Source organism: Marmota marmota, unplaced genomic scaffold (assembly GCF_001458135.2).
Source record: "Marmota marmota marmota unplaced genomic scaffold, marMar, whole genome shotgun sequence".
Lineage (NCBI taxonomy): Eukaryota > Metazoa > Chordata > Mammalia > Rodentia > Sciuridae > Marmota > Marmota marmota.
This window is the reverse complement of record NW_026000229.1, coordinates 20463206-20480116: the sequence shown is the minus strand read 5'-3', so window position 1 is coordinate 20480116 and position 16911 is coordinate 20463206. Positions and strand designations below refer to the sequence as shown.

Genomic DNA, 16911 nt, shown 5'->3' with positions numbered 1-16911 from the left:
AGAGGAATTTGGGAGTTTCTTCTCTAATCCTCTCCATCTGGCCCTGGGCTCAGCTCAGGTAATACAGCCCAGACAGGGGTCTTTGAACTCTGGCTCTGTGTATGTCCTAGGGCCAGCCCTGTGAAAGGTGCCCTCCCCCCAACTCTCTACACTCTTTCCCTCCTCCTTCCGTCACCCTGCCCTTTCTTCTGCTTCCTCCCTCCCCTTCCTTTTTATCCTAATGGCTTGCACATCTCTTCTCTAACACAGATGAAGCAGGCAATCTCTGCTCCATCTCTGTTCTGGGTTCAAGTTCTGGGAACAAAGGAAAAAAATGGAGAAGACTCAGAGACAATCCAATCCCAGGCCTTGAGAAGGCCAATTCCCACCAGCAAACCTCCTCGTGTATTAAGTTAGAAGGGGATCTGTGCCCATCTGCACCTTGAGGCTCATGGTAAAAGGCTTCCTCCCACAGCCTGGCCTCAGCAGGACCAGATTCCAGGAAAGGGGGGAAGGACAGGTGTTAGAAGGAGTGAGAAAAGCCCATTACTGTACTGATGCTTCCTTAAAATATTGTACACATGTGTTTTTGTGTACAATAATAATATGTATGATTATAAATTTTTATTAGTGAAACTGCTCTTGATTTATAGAATAAATGTTTAATGGATCACAGAAGAGACATACCCAAAGAATAAGAGAAGCACCTGGAAGTTGACTAATGGTGCTAGCTAATAGGTTCATATGGAACAGGAACCACATAGCCCAGGCTTCCTAACCTTTCCAATGTGTCCTGATCTTGTTGGACTCAAACTCCCTTGCATCTAGTTGGCTCGATATTTCCTACAGTTTTTACTATCATCATTTAATGGTAGAGTCATAGCCACATGGTTCCAAGAAGTGAACCCTTAAATCCTCTCCCTCAAGGAACAGGAATTTAAATGATTTTCAAGAACAGGAAGGATTTGCCATCATGGAGCATTATTTCCTATCCATCATCAGTCTGCATATATTTATCAACTTGATAAGGTCTAAAGTTGTTGGAAACTTAAAAAAAAAAAGAAAGGAAGGAAGGAAAGAAACCTTCCTGCCAAAATGACAAACGATGTGCTATATAGGAGGCTCAAGGACACACACACACACACGCTACCTAAGACCCAAATATTCTGCACATCTCCCTGATGGCTCTCAGATGAGGCCTGGTGATTCACTGACAGACAAGGAGGCAGGGGCACATCCAAGAGAACCAAGGAGGCCAAATCCCTAGAGGAAATAGGCCATAGAAGAAGGACAAGCCTCCCCGGAACCCTGACACGATTTTCCAATGCCCTGTGGACACTCCCAAGGGCAAATACCACACGGCAGGAAGAATCTCCCCCAGGCCCAGGAAAGCCAATTCTTCAATGATATTGTACAGATTATATGTTAATTTATTGGATTTATTAAGTGCTTCCTCTATACCAAGAAATATGTCAGGGACATTATATGTATTGTTCATTTAATCCTCACAACAACCCTAGAGGGGAAATACTATTATTCCCAGGGAAGCAGGCTCAGAGGGTTCATATACTAGGGAGACTCTAGAGAAAGGATTCAGCTACAGGAAATTCCCAGACTCACCATTAGTTCAGGGATACAGGCCTCTATGGGGGGCAAATCCAACCCAGGGACAGTCACCTAACCATCCTGTGGACCTCTAACCAGGGACTGACAGTCCCAGAGCTGGATCCAGGCTCATGCAGCTCAGCAGCCTAACCACAGGGCACCTTCAACTTTGTGCTCTTTATTTGGTGGGGAATGACTGATTGATGTAGTTCATCTCTGAGGGGGAACCCTCAGAAACTTCTAGAAGCTAAGCTGGAATATCACTATATAATATCTTGAAAGTACCTCATCCAAGATGAACTAAGCAGACAATGACAGGAAGTTGCAGACAGAGCTCCAGGACATGGGGAGAGGATGATAAAGGCTTCAGGGTAGCTGGGAGATGAGGTCAGTGACCAGGACAGAAGGCAAATTATCACAATCTCAGCCCCCATAGGGCCAAGGTGATCAGAGTGGGCCCAGTGCTGGGGACAAAATGTCTGGCAAGCCCCAGACTCAGCTCACTGCTTCCCAGAGTAGTAAGGAAACCAACAGAGTACCAGAAGCCACAGGAAGCACAGCTGCTTACATGTCTCATCCTAGCCCAAAGTAGATGGCCAACTCAGGGAGGGCCAGGCCTGAATTCCTGTTTGTGGATTGGAGGCCTGTATTAGTCCATTTTTCATCCCTATAACAAAACACCTGAGGTGGGTACTTATAAAGAAAAGAGGTTTATTTAGCTCACAATTTTGGAGACTGAAAGTCCAAATAGTATAGCACTGGACCTGGAGAGATTCCCCTTGGCTGCATCACCTCATGGTGGATGGCACCATGATGGCAAGAGTGCATGGGAGAGAGATCACATGGCGAGACTCAAACCATTGAGGGATGGGATCCAGCCTTAAAACCTCCCACAAGGCTCCACCGTCTGTCAATCAAGAGGGGACCCAGCCTCCCCAACACAGGAATCATAGCAATGCCTCAGCCAGGGGAAGAAACAAACAATCCAGAGGCCAGGAGCAAGGAGAACCTTCCTTATTTTACCTGTTTATGTTACTGTTAGCAGCCAGATGACAGCTACATGGAAACCTGCTGGTGAAACAGAACTGGCAACTGCCCCCCCAAAAAAGCCAGCAAGTTTTATCTATGCTCAGAAACCATTTTCTGTGGTTTCTTTGTTCTCCCAGCAGCTTGGAGTGCAATATCCAGTGTGTCCTTCATTTTGTTTCCCTTGCTTTCTCTGCTAAGAACCCGTTTCCTCCTTTTGTACAATATTTGGTTAATTTAGGCTCTTCAAAGCACAGAATTAGATCTAAATTTTGAGGCCTTGCTGTGTCTAGAATAGTGATTATACCTGGAACAAATGTTATATAGACCACAGAATGTCAAAAAAGAAAAGGTCAGAATGTACACACACAATGAAGCTCTCCGTCACGGAACGTGGGCTGTTCTGGTCGTCAGAGAAAGAAGTGGTGTGGAATCAGACTGAGACCGGGAAGTAGGTTTGAACACAGGGTGGGGCTCCTCTGCCTGCTCTCCACACCCAGTCACTAAGGCTTTTCCAGAGGGGCTCGACACTAAGTGGTATTTGTTTCCCTACAAACACCCAGTTTCCCTCTCAGAAGCCAGGACACTTGGGTACAGCATGGGGGCCAGGCACCATTCCCCATTGCCTGGACAGCACACCTCTGGAAATCCAGCTGCCCCAGGAATAGGCTACCACTTCTCCCTTTCACCCCAGAGCCTTCTCCCTTTGAGACAACCTAGCACTACATCCTCCTGAACTAGATTTTGAAAAACCCGAAGCCACCTTGGCTCCTCCACAGGGCCAGGGAAGACTAACTATCACTGCCTATAGTCCAGGCCACCCGGCAGGGAAAGGGGAGGAGGGAAAACTGCCACTGGTTCTTTCCGGATGAGCTCACTGTCAAGGCAACACGAGCTGCTTCTCAAACAGATCATCCTGCCAAATACAGGATCAGTGATCTGTTCCAGTTGGGGCTCCCAATGATGCAAGTATTCTCCTTCATATTTATCTGTATTTTCCAACTTTCCTCAATGATTACCTATTCCTCTTATTAAAAAAAAAAAAATACCAAAAAAGATTCTGCTTGGGGCTGGGGCTGGGGCTGGGGCTCAATGGTAGAGTGTTCCCCTAGCATGGGTGAGGCATTGGGTTCAATCCTCAGCACCACATAAAAATCAATAAATAAAAATAAAGGCATTGTATCCACCTACAACTATATATATATACACAAAGAAAAAAAAAGATCCTGCTTTAAGTTGCTAAATTACTGAGGCTGACCTTGAACTTTTGATCCTCCTGCCTTGGCCTCCCAAGTTGCTGGAATTACAGGTATGTGCCACTATGCTTAGGAAGATATTGTTTTCTTTTTTTGATACTGGAGATTAAACCTAGGGGCATTTAACCACTAAGCCACATCCCCAGACCTTTTTACATTTATTTAGAGACAGGGTCTCACTGAGTTGCTTAGGGTCTTGATAAGTTACTGAGACTGACCTTGAACTTGCTATCCTCCTGCCTCAGCTTCCTAAGCCAGTAGGATTACAGGTGTGCACCACAGCACCCAGTTTTTAAAGATTTTTAAAGTCTGGAGTTAATGCAGGTAATGTTTTGCCTTAGTTGTTCATTTGCTCATTTGTTGACTTATTCATCAACCCAGTAGGCATGCTGACTGTATGCTGGTCACTGAGTTAAACACTGGGGATAGGGGGAGTAAGAAGAAAGCAGCCTGACCATGTGCAGCCAGAAGGGCGGTGACAGAGGAAACCATGGCACTTGCAGGGTGCTGAGTGGCTGATCCTCATCTAGGAGACAACTGCAAGGTTTCTGGAGATGTAGCTTAGCAGTTAAGTGCCCCTGGGTTCAATCTCCAATGTCAATAAAAGAAAAAAAAAATCTTCCTAAGCACAGTGGCACATGTCTGTAATTCCAGCAACTTGGGAGGCTAAGGAAGAGGATGGAACGTTCAAGGCCAGTCTCAGCAATTTAGCAAGGCTCTACACAGAGCTTAACAAGACCCTATCTCAAAATAAATAAATAAATAAGGGCTGGAGATGTGAGTCAGTGATTAACTATCGCTGTGTTCAATCCCTGGTACCAAAAAAGAAAACAGAAGAAAAAAAAAGAAAAAAAAAATCTTCCTAAAGTCAGCATGGTGGCACATGCCTATAATTCCAGCAACTTGGGAAGTTGAGGCAGAAGTATCTCAAGTTGAAGGCCAGCCTCAGCAACTTAGCAAAACCCTGTCTCAAAATGAAAAACATAAAGGGCTGGAGTTAAGTGTCCTTGAGTTCAATCCCTGGTACCAAAAAATAAAATAGCACTTAATATTCCCCATCCAAATCTTCCTAGTCATGTGTGAATTCATACCTGTTAGGACAAATTGTCGCCCTTTAAGACAAGATGATTCTCTAAAATTCAAGAATCCATGGTAAAATTTGAAATCCAGCAACCTCACTGATATAGTAACATAAAACTTCTTTCAAGCATTTTTTTTTCAATTCCCAAATCTTATTGTTTCTTGAATTTAACTATTTGATTTTAGAAATTTACCTGAAAGCAAATATATAATAGCCTTGGGCTACAGTGGATTATCGCTAGAAAAGTTCCAATTTGACTATCCTAAACACAGTCACATACCCCATACTAACATTTTGTTCAGTGGTGGGCCACATACATAACAGTAGTCCCATAGATTATATTACCTAGTGATATCGTAGCCATCTTAGTTTGTGTAAGTGTGCCCTATGATGTTGACACCATAACAAACTCACCAGGTGATGCAGTTCTTGGAATGTGTCTCTGTCATTAAGTGGTGGGCAAGTATACCTGGCTCATCTCTTCACTATGGCTTTGGGGTCCATACCCTCTTGCAGCCCTCCAGTCTCTACTTACTAACTCCTCTCATCCCAGTAACTGGAGAACAAAGCTTTCATCCGAGGATGGAAGAAAGGTGGGTCCTATATACTTACCTCCGGGAAAGGTCTATGGGCTAGCAGCTGCACTCAATTTTAGACAACATCCTACAATCCCTAAAGGAGAGAGAGATAACAGGAGGGACATTTGGGGGACTTAGGTCCATTCTTGACCACATTCCAATTTTGCCCAGAGCTTGTCTAGCTTTCAGACTGGAAGCAGGCTGTTTGAACTGGGATGGTTGGGTTTGGATTTCTACAAGGCTGAAGAAAGAGGCGCCTAGTTCACTCTCTCCTCACTCTCCATCATGAACCGGACTGAGTGGCCTGATTAGGAGCACAGAGCTCGGAGCAGCACAAATGCAAAAGAGGATGTGCAAGGGGGAAAGTGTGCTTTTCTGTTTCGGGAAACCTGCTGACATAGGGAATGCTTCTGTTTTTCTGCAGAAATGCTGCCTTCAGTGGACAAAATTCAGCCACAATCAAGCTAATTGAATGCACAAATGTAATATTTTTCCAGGGCACCTCCAATTTAATGCTTGATAAAATCGTGTCTTTCGCATATATTTACAAAAGCTTTTCTTCATCCAGAAATGTCTGTTAAAATTGCTTATAGATGCTGAGATAGCAAATCACTCTTCTAATGTAATGAGATAAGTCATCTCTATAAACTTTGCTTGCTCAAATGTACTCGCATAAAAGAAATCAGGCTACAGGCTTTTTTCAATAAATAGAATGAACAACTAGAACTTGATGGCTATAGCATGTTCTGCCTCATTGCTAAGGGATGTTCAGAATTGCTCCTTCTCTCTCTCTCTCTTGCAGTGGAGTTTTCATTTTGGTAGTTGATGGAAAAAGGAGGTCAAATAAACTGATGTGGATAAGAAGCCAAAGCCATTTGTCAAAACGCAGGGAGAAGCCTGGAGATTGGAGTCATTTAGAGTCTAAAAATTGATTTAAAAGATTTCTGTCCTCAAATCATTTTTCTTGCTAAATGCAGCTACTTTGGGAGCCTGGTTTTCCCTGCCTTATCTATCTTTACTAATAATTTACACCAGGGGAACTTCACCTCCAGGGGAAGATTCATATACATAGTCATTTGCCCATAGCCTAGTAAAATGGGTGGGGAACCTTGAGGAGTTCATCCATGAGTTTCCAAATAAGATTCGTCTTCTTACTTTTTAATTGGGAAGCCAACTCTGGAAAAATACCTAACAAACTGTTTGACGCATGCCAGGGGTCCCAACAGAGGGCTATCACAAACGGCTGCTCAGATTGTGCGCTTTACCACTTCAGGGGCGAAAATGTACACGTGGACTACGAAGTGAAGGAATTGTCAAATTGGGCACACAGCCTTGCTCAGCCCCTACCTGGGTCGGGGGGAAATGTCATGTTCTTGTTCACAGTGTCATAGTGTAACAAGTTTGCACAGCTGGGAAGCACATTCACTGTCTTATTCCTCAAAGAATAAAGTCAAACTTTTTATTATTATCAGCTCACAAAACGTGAAAGCCTGCCTGGTGCCCTTTCCCATCTCTTTGCAAAGTAAAATTGGACGGGAGAATATTCAGATCTCCAGATGGTTGTCTTTATTTCGAGAAATGGCTTGGAAAACTTGACAGAGGACAGGCTGGAATCCAGAAGAAAATGAGACCAAATTTCCTTGTGCCCTCACTGTCATTTTTGGAAAACACTAGACAGACATCTATGGCTCCACACAGAGGAGAGACAGTAGGAGTGTTTGGAGCAGATCTCTAAGACCCTGCCCTGTGCAGCCTGCCTTTTGGATTTTCCCTCACACCTGACAGAGGGTCTGAGCCAACCAGACCAGCCTTCCCCCCCACCACAGCACCTTACCTTCTCTTTCAACTATTTCCTTTGTAGCCTGAAACATGTTGTTTGGGTGAAAGAAAACCTAAATGCTGTAACATTGCTCCGACAGCCTCTCCCGGCCCTATCCATTCTGAATTCAACATGAGAATTTAAGGTTAAACAGAAAGGTCCTCTTCCTATGCAGTTCCTTGAACTCTGCCTCAAGCACAAGGAAGAGTACATCTTGGATCTGGGGCATCAATTCTAACAGGCACTGGAGGTCATATTTGATAAAACACCTTATGTTTGCATAACCTGGTTTTAGAAGAAAATCTCAGTGGCCTAAGAGATACTTCATGGGCCACACTCCATCCAAAGTTTGCCAAAGGGGTTACAATAACCAACCAATCAGCTCACAGTTATTTGATTTGGGAGACACAGTTGCTGCTGTTGTTTTAATTGAATTTGGATGCCTTAAGTGGGGCAGGCATCCTCCACCTCTCTAGACTCCCCACTTCTGTCCGTCTAGCCCATTTCACATATTTCCATTACCTGCCTAGTCCCTGCAGACTGCTGAGCTTGCTCTACCTCAGCCAGGTACCAAGATTTAGCAGTAGACTCAGCATCCTCTGATGTGGAAGGGCGTGGGAGGTGTCACCACTTCCCCCAGTCTTACTCTACTCAGAAAAGTACTCAGAAAAGAAGTCTGCAGGGTCCTGGGTTAGCAGCTTACAAATAGCACCTTCACATTCGTAAGCATCGGTAGACACATATACACATACACGCATAGTATGCAGACTATTTGTGCAAGGACATACCAGACACCACTGACTGTAGAGAAGGCCACTGGCTGGAAGGGGAGAACAGTGAGAGGTAACCATGGTCTTCCCTCTAGGTGGTCACTGTACCTTTTGGAAGGTGTCCCAGTCATAGGAATGATAATTATCCATTATCTGAACCTTAAGAACCCGCATGGAGAGCTTCCTCCCAGCTCTAAAACTTCATGTGAGATTTTAGGGCACAGCTGATATGCCTCCTTCTCACTTCATCTTTCCCAGCCCACCCACTCAAAGACATTAGTTTCCTTTCTGTGCTCTCAATTCACTTGCTAGCCCTTTACAGGAAGGCTGTAGCCAAACCCACTGGCACTGAGTTCTTGAAGTGGGGGCAGGATATTATTTATTTTGATGTCTAGAAATGTTAACAATATTTGCTAAGCAGAATCCACCTCCCCATTTGCTCCCCAGTTTGATGCCACCAAGATACTTGTTTTCACCTAATTTACCTATAAAAAGCTGAGCAGGTGAGGAGTCACTTGGGGGTATTCCCTCCACAGGTCCTCCCATCTCCAGGGCAGAAAGTGCTGCTTACAGAAGGTTCTGTTATAATGGAAATGCTCTCCCCAGGCAAAATCCAGTATATGACCTGTTCACCACAGGTGGATACAAGGCATTTGATATGTGGATAGCATGAAAGAAGAACTAAATTTTTAATTTTGTATGATTCAAATTCACTTATACTTAAAGAGCCACATCTGGATCGTGTCTACTGAATCAGACGGCCCAGTTCTCCCTCTTCCTTTAGGGACAGGCTCACCCATTAAACAACAAGATCCTAAGCATGCGTGATTTTTAAACCATTAAATGGAAAGCAAGGCCAACAAAGTGTTTGTTTCTAAAGTAAAAACTCGGTTTATTCACGACACAATACACAAGAGGCAAAGTGTTTCACATCATAGACTTCACTTCCAAATCCTTGGAATGTTCTTTTCTTTGGCTTAAAGGAGAGGATGGGTGGGAAAGCCAGGCAACGCTTAGGCAACTAAAGTAAGGGGGCGGGGGCAAGGCAGACATTATCTTCACAGGGAGGAGACAGGGGTCTGTTAGTCGCAAGCTGATCCTCTAGAAGGTTAGGTGGGAGCACAGGGGACACCGTTTCTGGGCGCTTCACCCTGCCGCGCTTCAGTCATCTCCACCGCACAGGTACAGCAGTGCCTTCTGGTAGTCGCCCTTGGTGTCTTGCTACAAGTGGCCATGGAGAAAAGAGAAATGCTGTATCAGGAAAAAGACCCAACTCCACAGAAACCTGCAAGCAGCCCTGGAGCACAGGTGAGTCTCTCCCATGACCCAAGAAGGATTCTGCAGGTTCTTCCTGCATGCAGACACTAGAGGGCCACAGCTCTGTCAGGCCCCCTGGGAGTGTGGCTGGAAAACATGCTTGGGAGACTTCCAAATACAATCCCAAGGGCAGAGAAGAGTCGTAGCTCTGCCTGCAGTGAGGTCCTGAAAATAGTTCTCTGTGCCTCTTGTTCCCCCACCCTTCCACAGAGAACTGGAGACCTTTCCTCCTCACTGCTATGTCATGGCCTCTTAAGTTACAAGGAAATGTGCTAGTGAGGTGAGGAAACAATTACCAAGAATCTAACTGGTCCATCAATTTTAAACACATGCCCTAAGAAGCCTAGGTTGACCGAACCCACCTCAAAATATATCCTTAGTAACCATATACATGCCTTTAGAAATTTCAGAATCTTTTAAAAAGAGATTTTCCAAGCTTGTCTGATCTAGGCACAGTGGTACCACTATGAATGCAATCACTTTATACCAATGTTCCATCACTCTAAAATGGACAGAGACCAAACTGAATGAAGAGACAGGAGTTCTAAGTAACTAAATGCTGTCATGATTTTCTGACAATTTTTCAAGAAATATTCTTGTAGAAATACAACAGAATACTTTAATTGGTGTTCAGAGTTTCTTCAGGATGTCACCAACTCTTGTAGGATCATCCTGATAAACACCATTATCATTGTAGAGTAACAGACATGGGAAATATAAAATACTGGCCTGTTTCTACGGAATCCAGGACAAATCATAAAGGGTACCTCTCAAAGTGAATTCCTGATATTTGGTGACCAACATTTCTTCCCCAGAGACTTAGAAAACAGAAAAAATTGGCTAGCTGCCTGGGGACCCCAAGCCCTTTGGATGGCCAGGCAGGGCCAACCTAACACCAGGGGCCTTACCTGGATGTAGTAGTACAGGGACTTGCCGTACTTTCTCTTGAATTCAGACCTAATTTTCAACATGTCCACTTCACTGCGGGACACCATGATTCTAATCAGAACCTTATCACGAGTCCCTTTGCCCTGAAAGTCAAATTGATATTCCAAGTTAAATCCCCCGACAATGTTATCACTTAAAAAGCATCTAATATGTTTTCTGGCACACTCCTGCTTCTTGAGGCTGCCTGAGAGATTGAAAACACAATTGTGGAACTTTTTCCTCAAGAAACAAAGATCATCTTGGAATTCCAAACACACCAAGATTTAATCAGCACAAACCTTACTCATCCATTCAATAAATGTCTACGGAGCACCTATTCTTACAAAGCTCAGCCCAAGAAGCCTGAACCCTATGTACATGACAAAAGGTTGCTGCCTCTCGGGGGCTTAGAGAGGACTTGCCACACATCTTTCTCATGGTTCTATGCCAATGCGAATGGTAGAGACAGTAAGGACCCCTGAGTGTACTTCCAGAGCCTCAGGCTGAGAACATCAAGGAAAGGGTCACATCTGACATGGAACTCAAGTAGAAATGGCAGAGAAGCAACATGGACAAGGAAGGTGCTCCAGGGAGAAGCAGCAAAGGCCTGGAGGCATGTCCATGTGGCATGTCCAAGGAATGAAAAATGGGATGGGTCTATGGGAAGAGATGGTTAGTTCACGGAGACTCGCAGAGCTGGCTTTGGAGTCAGACAGGTGCAGATCTGCTGCAAAACTTCAAGCAGACTGAGGCTCCATGAGCTCCAGTCCCCTCATCTTTAAAGAATATAAACCTTGCAGGGTTTCAGTCAAGGAGGTAAGGGGCACAATGGCTATGGCATAGGGGGTGCTCACTACTACTCCTGTCCTCGCCTGTCTTTCCTCTGGGGGTAACAGCAGGAAATTACTGAACCACACCACCTGCAAGAACCAGACAGCACCACCCCTTAGCACTTCTTCCCTCCAGGGGCACTTATTTTCTCCCTGAACCCAAACACATGTTCAAGTAGTTCAGAGAAGAAGGACTTGTGCTTTTCTCACCTGTCAAATGTAACCAGAGCTGACTAGTGTGTTCTTGCTTCCAGACACTGAGGTCCCTCCCTCCATCCACCAGTCAAGGAGATTTAGTTTAGGGCATAAAATAAGAATCACATGGGAACATGGGCTTCTTGGCCAGTTGCCCTTACCTTCATGGAGTCGTACAGCCGATCAGCAAAGTACAGGGGCTTGTTCTGAATGCACTGAACTGTGGAGAAAAGAAAGGGCATCAGAGGTACAGTGCTCATCTCACCTTCTCCAGGAGGAAATGATGCCCTGACCCCAGGGCACCAACCAGAAATGACCTGATGCAGCAGATGTGGGCTGCAGGATGCAAAAGGTTAAGGGAAACTGCAATCCTCTGAACTACTAAGCTCCGCTGTGGTTTTCAACCAGGGCACTCTGAGGGCTGCAGAAACCCAAGCATGCATGTGAATTTCTCCACCACAGCCCCCTCTTCTCTTGCCTTATTCTTCCTGCCAACTCTGTTCTACCAAGTGAAGCTGTTCTTCAGTTTTGCATCTTTACGCTTAAGAATTAAGATTACAAAACTATTCAAATTACGTCTAGACACCACTCTTCCCACATCCACTTGAGTTAAGAGGATGGCCATTCATTCCTTCTGATTCCATACTGTTCACTGAAAGTTGGTGTCCACTAGGGTTGATTAAGCAATCAACTTACCCAAGTTCAGGAAAGCATTTTCCAGGTCTCCTTTGACCTCCTTCTTGATGCTCTCCAACATGTCATAAGGGCTGTAGCTCTTATACCTATCAAATACTAAAGAAAAGCCACAAATCATCATTATGTCAGAGCCACTGGTCAGTGCTGCAATGGTCACCCACATGGCTAGGCACCACAATAAAGAAAGAATGAGGTTGATCATAGGTAGTGTCTTGGGCAGCTAGAGGTTGCCATTGTGGACCAGAGCCAGCACTGCACCAGTCTACTTTAGAGCAGCAGGTCATGCACCTGTCCCGAATGGCATGACCCAGGTCACAGATTGTAGCATGTCCATCTCCTGTGAGTGGAACCCTTTCTATCTGGAAGCCTTGAGAAAGAATACAAAGCACCCAGCCAAGCCCTTGTTTCAACAAATATGTCAAGATAAAATGTTCCTCAAACAAGGAAGAGAAGCAAACTCAGTGCCAAATATGATGACATTTGGGAGAGAGAAGGCTCCAGAATGACAGAGAAAGGCAAATGGATTTGGTGAAAGAAAACCAGAGAGCCTATGGGAGGGCCAAGCAGAGAGTGAGTCTTATTCTTGCAGACCTGAGCCCCAGGATGGACACCACCCAGCCCAGCTCAGAGCCCTAGGGTGACAAGACCTCCTCAGCACAGCACCCACCTTTCTGGAGATGGCACACACTCCGCTCAGTCATGATGCTGATCCACTTGGGAACATCGGTTCCTTTCCTCTTCACTCCAGCATCATAGAGATCCTACAAGCAAAGCCAACAAGGAAAAGTTAACTATATGATCCAAAAAAAGGTCAAGAGAAATGTCATGTAAAAATATCCAAAGAGCTGCACGTTCAAAATGCCAAATGAGAAAGGGTGCCCTTACAGACTTGACCAAAAATGTATCATTTAGGTCAAGAGTCTTATAGCCATCTTCATTAGGCACAGACAGACACAAAGTAAGAATGCAGATTGTTCATGAGGTTGGTGCTGTACACGTCTCCTTCCTTGAACATGAAGGGAAAGGCTGAGAGCTTTTCATATTAAGAGGGACTGAGAGATTCTACTAAAAGAAGGCAGCCCCATCCAAGAAACTCAGTAAATAATGGAGCAGAAAAGGAGCCATTCCAATCTCATTTTTCAGCTTCCAGGAAAATTTAAGGGCCATAAGTAAAGGTAAGAATAGCTGAAGGTGAGGAAGAAAGGCTTCTATACGGAGAGAGACTCATTCATTGATTCTCCATCATCTGCAAAACCCAATTTCTATTACTGATTTAAAACCCCTCTCCACCTCTTGCTAAATATGCTACCCAGCATATTCTGAATTTTAAAACTAAAATGAATTCAAATTAAATTTTTTTCTATAACTTTTATGGCACACTTTGAGCTAACAGTTGACCCTCTAGATATAGCATACAGTTTAGAGGAATCTACATCAGCTTCACGAATAGTTCTCAGTGATTATGGCAAAGTTCTTTTCAGCCAGAAAAGAGGACAGACCTCTGTAGCTCTCCTCTGCTCCCACCACAGCAGAGCAGAAAGCCTCCCCATCCCTGGCTGTGCCTTTACCACCGTCTGCTTCCCCAAGCGCTCACTCTGTTGGTGTGCACGGCCACATCCCACCCGGCAGAAGCTGGTGCTTCCAGACAAGCAAAGCCTGAATGAGGGTGAGTGAGTCAACTAGTGATCTGCTAATTAATACCAGCATTAAAGGAAATACATCCTAAAAAATAATCCCCTCAGAAAGTGAAGGAGAAACTCTCATTCTCAGACTGCTGTGGGTTTAAAACATGGCCACAGATTCTTTCAAGTTCCTCTCTTCCACAGGTGGAAGCAAATTCTCCACCTAGTGACTGTAAGCTAGACTCAGGAACTTACTTTTAATGAAAAAACTATGACAGAGGGACAGTGTGTGACTCCTGAGACTGGGTTATCAAAGGCACTGGGGCTTCCTCCTGGCTCTTGGATCACTCACTCAGGAGAAAGCCAGCTGCATGTTGTGAGGACACTCGAGCAACCCTGGAGAGAGCCCAGTGGGGAGATGCTAAGGCCTCCTGCCAATAACCACAAGGGCGGGCAGTCTAAGAAGAGATCCCTCTGAGCCTGTGAGACCCCCCGGCAATCACAGCCGTGGCCAACATTTCATCTGCAACTTCACAAGAGACCCTGAGCCTAAGCCACCTGGCCAAGCCACTCCCCAATTCCTAACCCAAGGAAACTGAGAGATAATAACTGTTTGTTGTTTCACATCCCTAAGTTTTGAGATAATCAGTTACACAGAAAACAGATGATTATACAGACTCTCCAGAGATTTATAAAAAAAATACGAATTTAAACCATAGAGCTTGGTACTTACCCGGGCATCTTGGTCGATCAGTTCGTAATCAATGACAGAGCCATCCTCTGCTCTTCTACCCTAGGGGGAAAAATAAGAACATCAAATCTATTCCTTTGTGTATTTTAAAACTGAAACTGTTTTTCCCCCAACTATTTAATTTCCTATACGAACACCCACTTATACTTTTTCTTTTCACTTTGAGTCCAGACAAGACCAAGGAGGGTGAGGCAGTCCAGGGAGGTGAAAAGTCTGCGCTCCTCACCATCCTCGGCCCCCTCAGAACCCAGGCCTGGCTGTGCACCTTACAGGATCCGCCTCCCCCAAGAAGAGCTGAAGACATTTAATTCTTTCCTTCAGGGACCTTGCAATCGGATGGAGAATGAAGTATGGAACACAGGGTAAGACAATACTCTTGGGCACTCAGATGACCAGAAATGCAAAAGAAAGGAGAACTCTTCAGAAAGCAGAGTCAGCAGGTCTGGGGATAATGGGGTGTGGCTAAGGCTGAACCCTGAGTGACGAGTGAAAGGAGGCGGGAAGCCATTCCCCATAAGAGGGGCAGCACAGGTGGGGACAGAGCAGAGTTAGAGAGAATCCCAGTGACGAGGACGGAGGCGGAGAGGCCCAGGGTGAGGGCAGCTGGGAGTCTGAATTTGATGCAACAGAAACAGGTTCTGATCAGGGGATAAAATGTGAAAGTGAATTTCATAATGATCTGAGGGTAGCAGTGCACAGGCTGGTGGCAGATGAAGAGAGCAGGGGAGTTGTCGTAATAATAGAGATGGGAGTGGGCCAGGGTGTAGCACGCTGATCAGTCATTTGCCATCAGGGTTCCCAGAGAACAGAATTTCCTTCTCCCCTGACGCAGGCATTAAGTGGCACAGGGCAAGAACTTAATAGTCACAGGGGAAGCACCTTTCATCCATGTTAATGTGTCATCATTAGCAATCAGTTCCACAAAGAGAGCCCCACCCCAGACAAAGGACTGCAGGGACAAATGCTCTCATTAAGAAGTGGGAAGTGAGAGATACAGAGGGTCACTTCCCAATGAGTCCTGTGCGGCCACAGATAGAGGCAAAGTGACCTTCCCTAAGTCACATGGAGACACTTGGCACATAAATCCAGGCCAGAACTTGAGAACTGCCTATTCCTCCTCTGGCCCCCAAAGTCCAGTTGTCCACGCGGTTTCTCAGGATAAGAAATCCTATTATCCAAAAATGACAACTCGGCAGCGACGGTGCAAACCCACTGTCGGAAATGCAGCAGAATTTCTGATGCAGGCACAGAGGATTTAGTTAATTTGTTCTCAAGTATAAAATGAGGTATGTGACTTGCCTTGGGAGGAAGCAAGGCCGGTCAAATAAACCCAGAAACCCACCTTTGCGAGGGCAACCATCAGCTTGCGGAAGTCACCAGAAGTGTCGGAGACAATGTCCTTCTCCAGATCAGTCTTGTACACTTGGAAAACAACACATCTAGTGTGATGCTTTCTGCCTACACAGCCAATCAGCCACCCACCCCAATAACCCCCCACAGCGACTAAGCCTCAAAAGCAGGAACAGCTGTGTCGGCAGGAGGCGCCTGTGCTTCTGAAACCCAAACTGGGGGCACACTCTCAAGAATGATATTGGCCCCCATAACATCAGAGCTGGAGTCACCAGGGACAAGGGATAAACAGGTCTAAAGCAAGCCAGGGTTCCTCGGCACTCACTTTGATCAGGGAACTCTTTTATAGTTAAAATACTGGCTCTCAACCGTCTCAATTACGAATACTCATTTTCAAACAACAAAACATTTGTAGGGCAACATACACACGTTCACACCCTTGTACTTTATTATCCATGAATTGAGAAAATGCACCATGGCAAAAACCAGTAAAAATCAAATAATACTTTTAAATAGATTTATTTCATTATTCAAAATAGTACCCATACTGAAATACAGTAGCAAGGTAGGCTGTGTTGTTTAATTTACACACTGCCTCCCAGATTGCTATGAGGTTCATGGGTCTCTTGCAGTAAGTCGTGAGTGATCCATCGTCCAGAGCTGGTAGCCTTTTGAGCACAGAATAGATAGTACTCAATACATGACATATGTATATAGTACTTTCTTCTCCCTATCAGATCTTTTTTAGAAATAATTTTTTTCTACCCTTTCCCTCCTATTTATCCTTTTGCAAAAGTTCTAGTAAAATGTAATAATCAATACAGGAGGCTGAGGTTGTGGTTCAGTGGTACAGTGCTTGCCTAACACATGTGAGACACTGGGTTCGATCCTCAGCACCACATAAAAATAAATAAAAAAGTATTGTGTCCACCTACAACTAAAAATATTTTAAAACAAAACAAAACAGTTGGGCTGGGACTGGGGCTCAGTGGCAGAGTGCTTGCCTAGCATGGGTGAGGCATTGGGTTTGATCCTTAGCGCTCTATACAAAAAACAGCAATTAAAATAAAGGCATGCTGTCCATCTACAGCTACAAACAAAAAAAAAAA

The 16911-nt window shown here is 44.9% G+C and overlaps 1 protein-coding gene across 2 annotated transcripts in view; it reads right to left on the bottom strand.

Moving 5' to 3' along the window:
- Positions 1–8981: 8981 nt before the first annotated feature.
- Anxa2 (annexin A2) overlaps positions 8982–16911 on the bottom strand; it is a 41968-nt gene continuing 34038 nt past the window's right edge. For both annotated transcript variants that reach the window (XM_048793654.1, XM_015480597.2), the window contains 7 exons: positions 15795–15874; positions 14435–14494; positions 12747–12840; positions 12080–12175; positions 11545–11603; positions 10340–10462; positions 8982–9335 (listed from right to left, as the gene is read on the bottom strand). In XM_048793654.1, the coding sequence (XP_048649611.1) occupies positions 9276–9335; positions 10340–10462; positions 11545–11603; positions 12080–12175; positions 12747–12840; positions 14435–14494; positions 15795–15874 (572 nt within the window). In that variant the 3' untranslated portion in view covers positions 8982–9275. The remainder of the gene's footprint in view (positions 9336–10339; positions 10463–11544; positions 11604–12079; positions 12176–12746; positions 12841–14434; positions 14495–15794; positions 15875–16911) is intronic.